The 9,241-nt window shown below is 35.5% G+C and overlaps 1 protein-coding gene across 1 annotated transcript; it reads left to right on the forward strand.

Moving 5' to 3' along the window:
* The first annotated feature begins 5,655 nt into the window (after positions 1-5,655).
* On the forward strand, positions 5,656-9,241 carry LOC130814886 (G-type lectin S-receptor-like serine/threonine-protein kinase At1g11330). Its single transcript, XM_057681134.1, has 6 exons — positions 5,656-7,110; positions 7,372-7,676; positions 7,754-7,964; positions 8,137-8,374; positions 8,463-8,613; positions 8,692-9,241. Exons 1-6 carry the CDS (start codon positions 5,820-5,822, stop codon positions 9,001-9,003), a joined length of 2,508 nt encoding a protein of 835 aa, XP_057537117.1. The 5' UTR covers positions 5,656-5,819; the 3' UTR covers positions 9,004-9,241.

The following is a 9,241-nucleotide window of genomic DNA, read 5'->3' on the forward strand; positions in this document are numbered from 1 at the left end:
CTTATTAGTCCATAACTCCCTCTGTCAGTCATGTCTAATAAAAGTTCATAGCAATTTATCTATTTATTAACGAATTCCTGAATGCACTTTGTTGAGTCAAGACCCAATTCCCATGAGGTTGGTGATGGGTTTGATTACTTGATATGCATGCTCTATCTTGCACTCTTGAGAGTGAAGATGAGAGTGTTATGGGTTATGGAGACATATGTATTGGGTCACTAAATGAAGTGATAAACGATGTTGATTTGGTGTGCCTTGGTGAAGACAAGGCACAAGTGAAGAATGCAAGTCAGAAGCAGCACTCACTAAGGCCAGAGGCCACTGTTGAAGGCCGCTCGACCGGTCGAGCAGTTGTGGATCGACCGAGCGGTTTACCTGGAGCAGAACAGTGGTTCTGTGAGCTTGCTCAACTGGTCGAGCATACTAGCTCGGGTCGAGCGACCTACAGGACCACTCACTGATGGGTTTCTGTTTTGTTCCGGGATTTTTGTGGGCTTTTAACCATTTTATCCTAGGTTTTTCTAATATGTTTTATGGCTATATAAGGAGTATTAGAGCATTATTAGGGTATTGGAGAGGCATATACAAGAGTAAAAGCTAGGGTTTACACCATAAGAGTTCTTCCTTCTTGTTTATGCATGTTTGTGTGAGATTGAGTTTAAAGGTTCAATCTTTACCTTGAGAGAATGTTCTCTGTGTAAGGTGAGTCATTAATGTAATGTTGAGTATATTAATGATAAGATACTTGTTTTGAGGGAGAGGTATAGATACCTCAAAATTTTTGTGTGTTTCTCCATTGATTGTTGTGCTCTGTTTTTGGTGTTTTTCTTTGCATTTGTTTTGTGTTTGTTTCTTCACCATTGCCATAGCTCATTCACAACGCACTTTATATCATGTTCAAAAAACAAATATCAGAATTTCCTATGGTACAATACTAACATGGCTGAGGCGGGTACTGTCTTTAAAGGCATCATCACTAAATATATTCTAAACACAGAAATGTGAACAAAAATTGTGATACCCCAAATTTAGCTTGAAGAAGAATTGATAGACTACTCATATCAACAAGGTGCATCTTCTTTTTTTGGGAGACCATTTACTAAGAACTCTACAGTTGAGTGTGCTTGGTGGGGAGCAATCTTAGGATGGGTGAATTCTGGAAAGTTTTCCCGAACGCGCACGAGTGAGGTCAAAGTGCCTTGAAAAGACTTGTGTTGATTTGTGGGGCCGGTCTACAGTCTCCATGAGTAGTCACCAGCGGTCCATCGGCCCGGGGTGTTACAAAAATAGAATGAAAAATATAGGTGAGATATTCAAGTAATTCGGAATTCTGGCAAAATAGACTGCTTTTTGGACATAGTACCCAAAGAAATTATCAACAAAGAGGTTGAGATCTGAGATATAATCATGGAATTTTCATAAAGGAAATGTTGAGTTATGACTCATTCAATCACTCTTTGTTTTATGTTGATATGGAGGCTTGAGCATTTATATGGTAAATGAGGGAGTGTACGCTATGTGTGATGCAACATCAATGCTTATGCACATTGGTTGGTACTATGCTGCTATAGTGATATGATGGGCTAATTTGCTGCAACGTTGCCTTGTTGTGCTGAGTTGCTTTGTATGTTGCTGCCGTCTGCTCGGCAATTTAGTGGCTCAGATGACCAGCCGCACAGCAATGCTGCCGGAACAGCTGTCACATTGTACTCGAATGATACAGAATTAGTTAATTAGTCATTGTTCTAGTCTTCTAGAAGTTACCATAAACAAAGCCCCACATCTCGTTCCCATCCCAGGCACCATAACGTAATTGTTTCGGTAATGAAACGAGGAAGTGCAAAAGACACTTAAAATACCTGGAGATAGGTGTAATCGGGTACAACTCTCAATATGCTGAAAGTGTTTATGATCCTTCCGCTGATGAGACCTCAAATCCTGCAATACAACGTTAGCCTTGTCCGGGGGTGATTTCCCGGAAAACCCCTCCGACGCTCAAGTCAGATCGGGAGACAGAAAGTAATGAATATATGATAATGAATGAATACAAGATTAACGGATTGTAGGATGAGTTCAGATCAATTGAAGGAATATTTGATCAAGAATATAGATTGTAAGTAGGAGGGCAGTGTTATTTTTGTGGAGTAATGGTAGGAATATATAAACTTTCTTTCTAATTAAATGATTGAAGGAAGTATTTTTGGTAAAATAAATTGAATGTAGAAGAGTAGAATTGTCTGCCATTTTATGTAGTTTCATGACATATTTATAGCAATTTCTTATAAGGACACTAAATGTGGTTACTTGATCATGGGATGATCATGAACATAATGTTTGTAGATGTGGGAATAATGGGGAGTTATTTTAGGAAGTGACTAAGAGTAGTGATAGTAGTGGACAAAGGGGTAGTTAGGGTTTGACTAAATGTGTTATCATTGACCCCATAACAGTAATGCATACCAAGAAACTATGATACAGAAGTTAAAAACATGCATTTTAGTTAGGCTATGGGTAGCATTCAAACCATCTTCATTTAAAGTTCTAACTTCACTGCAGGCTCGGTGCTTCACCAAAAAAGAAAGCATTCACTACACACTTCATCAGAAAATATACAAGGGAACTAATCAGACATGTTTGTTTCAGTCTCAAACTCAACTAATCATGTCAGAAAATAATCCATATTATAAACAAGGAAAAGCATAGTTGAGTGAATGCATGAAATTTCTGAGGGAAAAAAGTTCCAGGAAGTACATACCAGGATTCAAAACATAAACTTGCCCGTAAATCTTGATTTGCAGCAAATAGGATCAAAAAGAAACCTTCAGCTCCTAAATTGACTGCTAATCACATTGCTTCACCAGTAATAAGATCTTAACATCGGCATACTCAGAACGTGACTTCAAAATGAATTCAGAACATCTGTAGTTCTTGTACAAGTTGTAGTAATGCTTATACATGCAATTCAACAAGGTCTCCAGTGTTACTTTCTTGACTAACAAAACACTGTTTTGGCTTGTCAAACTCCAAAAGCAGTATGTTGGTATCTTGTACTCAACGCTGCAGCCAGAGAACATTAGATTCCAAGTCAAAAGTCTTCAATACCATTGTACATTTCCTTTCTCAAGGGTTTACAAATCCTATGACAAAAACATACTACCATTTATAACAAATGAATGAACTTTTGGACATCTTTAAAAGAAAAATTCCACATTATTTCTAAAATGAGAAAAGGTGTTAACGGCCATTAATTTATAATACATATTCGGACATCACTAATCTTTTATCTTTTTGGAGGCAATACCATTATTAGCAATTGAAATGAAAGTCTCTACGAGGTTCGACAATACCATTAATTTATGTTTATGTTCATAGTTGTCTAACTTTAAAAAAAAATTCTTCTCTAAATTCATTAATGATCATTATCATTCTAAGGGTCATACAAATATTAACATACTTAAAAATAGTTTCATTGCCAAGAGAGCCATGTGCTAGTTTTTATGAAAATTTTTATTAGAAATTTGTATCATTAATATTATTTTGGAAAATTGACGTTAATAATTCAACTGTTTAGCCATCCGATATGAATAATCTCATCTTGAATTATTTTTTAAAAATTCAACTTTTATTTTTTTGCTGTAAACATATTTTTTAATAATCTAATAGTTTCCCTCAATTTGCTATTAGCATATCCTATTAATATGTTGAAAACAAACTAAGGAAAAGGTTAAATTAATAAATGGTAATCCAAAGATAGGATTATTTATAGCAGATAGGAATTTATAGCTTGTTTATATATGACTCAATCAACTAAATGAGTTAGGTCTGAATTAAGGAGTTTCTGACCGGTTATATACGACCCAATTAACATATCAGCTCAAGATTATAATTCTCGACCCAATTAACTAAACGAGTTAGGTTTTGATCATGGAATTTCTGACTAGTTTATATATGACCTGAATCTAATCTCGACCTAACTTGATCTATTTTTGACATACCTATTTTACACTATGGCCCTCTAAAGTTTAACAATGTACTCTCATTTTCTTTCTTTGTCTTTATTTTGATATTCTTACATACTTCTTTCTATTCACATTAAATGTCTCATATTCACATTTTTTTACATTTTTTCACTAATGAATCAGAATTTATATTTTAATGATAATCTATAAGTTGAAATATAATCAAGTGAAATTTTATATGATTCAATTAATATCAATTTTTTTAATTTTTAATTATGCATAATTAGAAATATTGCATTAAAAGAACTATTAGATTGATAAACCTGCAAAACAAAATGAGAGATTTAGGAAGGAGTAGAAAAATACCACTAACAAAATTCCTTAAAAATATATTATTCCTGCAGATGGAGAAAAGTAAGCTAGCCAATCAGTTTACAATGCAGTATTTCCAATTTGTAGATGCTGACAGCACACAACCACACAGGTCAGAAAACCTTCTGTCAAAAGTCAACTTTTTAATTTTTCTAAGCCCACAACCAAATCCTAATAAGTTTACGGCATATCTTCTCCTTTCACATGTCACTACTCACTACTAGTCTTAGTACTCATATTTCCAAGTCATTCCAAGTTGTATAATATTGACAAATCAAGTCAAGACAATAAAAAATGCGTCCAAGTTTATTCAATAATCACATGAGTACGAATAATGAACTAAACCAACCAATTAAAAAACAGCAAGCAAAGATTATACTTGGCTTGGATGGATGAATGGCAGGAAAAGCAAAGAAAGAGATTTGATTTGTTAAAATAACTAATCACTCCAAAGGTAGAAGATTTAGAAAGAATTTCTCCTATTATTAACTTCTCATTATTTTATTTTATTTTCTTCTCCTTTTTTTCCTTTTCTTTCTTTTTTCTTCAAACAAAAAAAAACTCTCTTTAAGTAAAAAAAAATTTCAACTTGTTTCATCTATGATTGATTATACTTCTATATATTCGTACAGGAATCATATAATTATACACTTAAAATTAATAAGAACAAAGATGGTTTTCCTTAAGTTACAATAATATGCAAGATGGTTTAGATTGTAGTATACTAACACCATCAACTATCTTTTTGAAATATATAACGACAATAATATCAAAGTCATAATCTTGATAATGTAAAACTCATAATTCTAACAATATAGGATTAACTATACAGTGGCAGATGTACATTGGAGCCCACAGGGTCACATGCTCCTAAGCGATTTTTCAAATAAAATTCAAAATAGATTTTTCAGGCTAACCATCAAATACATCAACATGAAAGATTATTGCTCACAAAAATTATAATTTATTATTCGGTCTTATTTAATACTAGTTTATAACTAAGAGGATTAATTTCAATTAGCATTTGTATATAGTATTTCCTCTGCCAGCCATTCTTATCTATGAGATTGTTGAATTAGCTTAAACTTACTACATTAAAATACAAAAGGCTTAAGAGTAGGGTCCTTATCTAGTCAACCATTTTGTTTTAGTAAACTTTCGAGAACCACTAATTGGTGTTTTCCATTAATTGTCAGCAATTGAGCTACTAGGAAAAAGAGGCAAAACCTTGGTCAATAGCAAGGACAACGCGTTTTCACGTCAACGCCCCAAAAGTAAGTTGGCCCTACCAGACCATTTAGTACTTCAATAATATATTTAGTAATTAAACCTTAGACCAGTGAAGCCAACCATTAGACTAACTGACATATCCTCAACCATCCTCAATTCCTCACAATTAATAAGATATTGAAAAAGTTAGCCATAACCAAAGCTCACTGATGAAAATAGCACACAACTGACAGATTATCTGGCAATCTCAAACGTAAAATGTTTCCGGTTTTTGCATTACTTCTTTACATATTTCCAATTGGTTTACAGTACTGCTCTGCCATAGATATAATCACACCCACTCGATTCCTAAAAGACCCACAAACAATAGTCTCCGATAATAGCCTTTTCACACTAGGATTTTTCAGCTTCCCCAACACTTCAAACCGTTATGTCGGCATCTGGTATACTCACCCTACTGCAAAGGAGGTCATATGGGTAGCTAATAGGAACAAACCCCTTACGGATTCATCTGGTGTGCTAAAGTTATCCGTTGATGGGAATCTACAAATTTCTAATGCACGAAATGAAACACTTTGGTCATCGAATGTCACTCATCCAGGAGCAAATTTCTCAGTGGCTCGGCTTTTGGATTATGGGGACCTTGTTGTCCAAGGATTTTCATCCAATGCGACTCGTGAAAATGGGACACTCATATGGCAAAGTTTTGAGCATCCAACAGACTCTGTTTTACCAAATATGAGGTTTACTCTCACACCAAATTCAGATTTGAGACAGGTCCTACAAGCTTGGACAGGCCCTTCAGACCCATCAGAAGGAAGATTCTCCATAGGCACTAATTCTTTAGGCCTTTTCCAGATTATTATCTATGATGGAGATCAGCCATACTGGCGAAGCGGCCCATGGAATGGCAACATTTTTATAGGGACAAGATACCATAACACTGGCTATGGTAATATCTTGGTCAATACTGGGTCATTCACACAGCAAGAAGTTGGAGGGATGCTTTCCCTGATTTTTGCTGGTGCGAATCAGACTTTGTTGTCGCATTATGTATTAACTCATAAAGGTATAATAGCTCAAAGATGGTGGGATAGTAGCAATAAGAACTGGGAGGTCTCATGGCATGCCCCAGAAAAAGAATGTGACACTTTTGGGAAGTGTGGAGAATTTGGGAATTGCAATCCACAGACTAAACCTATGTGCAGCTGCTTGAAAGGATTTGAGCCGAAAAACAAGGAGGAATGGACACGTGGAAATTGGACAAGCGGGTGTAAAAGAAGAAAGCAACTGCAATGTGGTAAAGCTGGTGGAGGACAAGATGGGTTTCTGAGATTACAAATGATGAAAGTTCCAGAAAATGCCGAGTTGAATGTGGGATTGAACTTAGATCAGTGCAGAAGTGCGTGCTTAGCAAATTGCTCTTGCCTGGCTTATGCATATGATACTCAAATCACATGCTTGACATGGAGCAGAAATTTGATCGATGTAGCAGACCTTTCCCCTGGTGGAGTTGACCTCTACCTCCGTCTTCCACAATCCGAACTAGGTAGGTTCAACTTTTTGATATTACTGAGTTTATTTACACTCGTGGTTGTACTTTGTCCTATTTTCGAATTCACTAACCACTTTCCAAAAAAAAACTGCTTGTCTTTGGATCTCCCAACTAAACATTTTTCCAATAGAGTAGATGATTAAATAAAGGGATCCATACCTGGTTTCTAAGTAAACTATAACGTCTCTCTGATTTTGCATTGAAAAAAGAAATCGCAAAACTTTCATAATAATGGTTAGTTTCTTTTGTTCGCAGATGACAAAAAAAAAATCAAGACAATCATCATAGTGAGTGTAATTTGTGGAACAGTTGTAGTTGCTGCTATTATATGGCTGCTGTGGAGGTTCCTATGCAGGAGATCTCGGCCCAAGGATGAAGTGCCACCACTCACAAAATCTGGAAAGCAACGGGGAACTGTAGATGCATTTGGGATTGGAGACAAAAGCAATGTCAAAATTGATGACTTGCAAATATTGAAATTTGAAAAGCTGGTTGAAGCAACAGACGGCTTCAGTGAGAGTAATTTACTCGGAGCTGGTGGATTTGGTCAAGTATACAAAGTATGGAGTTCTTCACATAGTAACTGACCACATATAATAGAGCAAATATGTCTAAAGTGATGTCCTGTCTATTACAGGGAAAGCTGAAAGATGGACAAGAAATAGCAGTTAAAAGACTATCAAAAGCATCTGGACAAGGCACAGAGGAGTTCATGAATGAAGTTGCACTGATTTCAAAACTTCAACACCGAAATCTAGTCAAATTGCTGGGATGCTGTGTTGAAGGAGAGGAAAAAATGCTGATATACGAGTACTTGCCAAATAAAAGCTTGGACGCATTTCTATTCAGTAGGTATTCTATAAACAATAGTTCAACCCCTTCACTAGATTGATAACGAGTACTTCATATACGGGCTTTCAATGTAGTAATGGAGTAACTTTTGCGAAAATATATACATGATTTGATTTTTTATACTGATACGGAATTTTGTTTCATTTCCAAATGGTTTACCTTAAACAGATCCAGAGAAACGTGAGTGTTTAGACTGGCAGAAACGCTACAACATCATTGAAGGGATATGTCGAGGCCTACTTTACCTGCACAGAGATTCAAGACTAAAGATTATCCATAGAGACCTCAAAGCAAGCAATATTTTGCTAGATAAAGACCTCAATCCAAAAATATCAGACTTTGGTATGGCTAGAATTTTCGGAAACAACCAGGATCAAGCTTGTACTGAGAGGGTAGTTGGAACATAGTAAGTATCCTGCATTTCACTCTTAAATAAAACAAACACATAAAAGAATCAAATTTTTTATTCTAACATTTTTTAATTATCAATAAAGTGGTTACATGTCTCCGGAGTATGCAATGGAAGGCCACTTTTCTGAAAAATCAGATGTTTTCAGTCTCGGAGTATTACTGATTGAGATATTAAGTGGACAAAAGAATAACAACTTCTGGTATCAGGAGGAATCCCTGGGTCTGTTAGGATACGTAAGTTAATCCTACTTATGGTTCAAACTTCATACTTAAGCAACTTGCTACTAATTATTGCTGAACTGACTATTACAGGCTTGGAAATTGTGGAACGAGAACAATATCATCTCTCTAATCGATCCATCGATTTCTAGTACAAGCTTCCAAGGTGAAATAATAAGGTGCATGAATGTGGGGCTATTATGTGTGCAAGAATTTGCCAAAGACAGGCCAAATATTTCAACAATCATCTCCATTCTTGTGAGAGATATTATGGATCTTCCAAAGCCAAAACCACCAGTAATGTTTGCTCAACGCCATATATCATCTGATACAGGGTCATCTCAGTTCACTGAACAAACTTCTTCCACAAATTATGTTACTATCACAACTTTGACTTCCCGATAATGTATGTCCTAAAAGAGAATAAAATGACCTTCAATGTATTAATTCTGGATGAACAAGTAGACATGTCCATGTTCTCACCCTTTGAATTTAGCTTGCCATATTCTTTATCAGATCAAAGACTTCTACATCATCCTTGTTAAATTTAGCACCATGTAAAAGCTGCTTAGTAAATAACAAGGTTATTGATGTAAACTAGTGGTCAAAATTTTGGTTTTTATAGTATCAGTTCTTTTCGCAA

The sequence above is a fragment of the Amaranthus tricolor genome, chromosome 6, assembly GCF_026212465.1.
Source record: "Amaranthus tricolor cultivar Red isolate AtriRed21 chromosome 6, ASM2621246v1, whole genome shotgun sequence".
In the NCBI taxonomy this organism is placed as follows: Eukaryota; Viridiplantae; Streptophyta; class Magnoliopsida; order Caryophyllales; family Amaranthaceae; genus Amaranthus; species Amaranthus tricolor.

Coding starts and splice junctions, on each gene's coding strand:
- LOC130814886 (XM_057681134.1), top strand. CDS start 5,820: ATGTTTCCGGTTTTTGCATTACTTCTTTACATATTTCCAATTGGTTTA. Junction 8,375..8,462: donor GAGAGGGTAGTTGGAACATA/GTAAGTATCCTG, acceptor TTATCAATAAAG/TGGTTACATGTCTCCGGAGT. Junction 8,614..8,691: donor CCCTGGGTCTGTTAGGATAC/GTAAGTTAATCC, acceptor TGACTATTACAG/GCTTGGAAATTGTGGAACGA.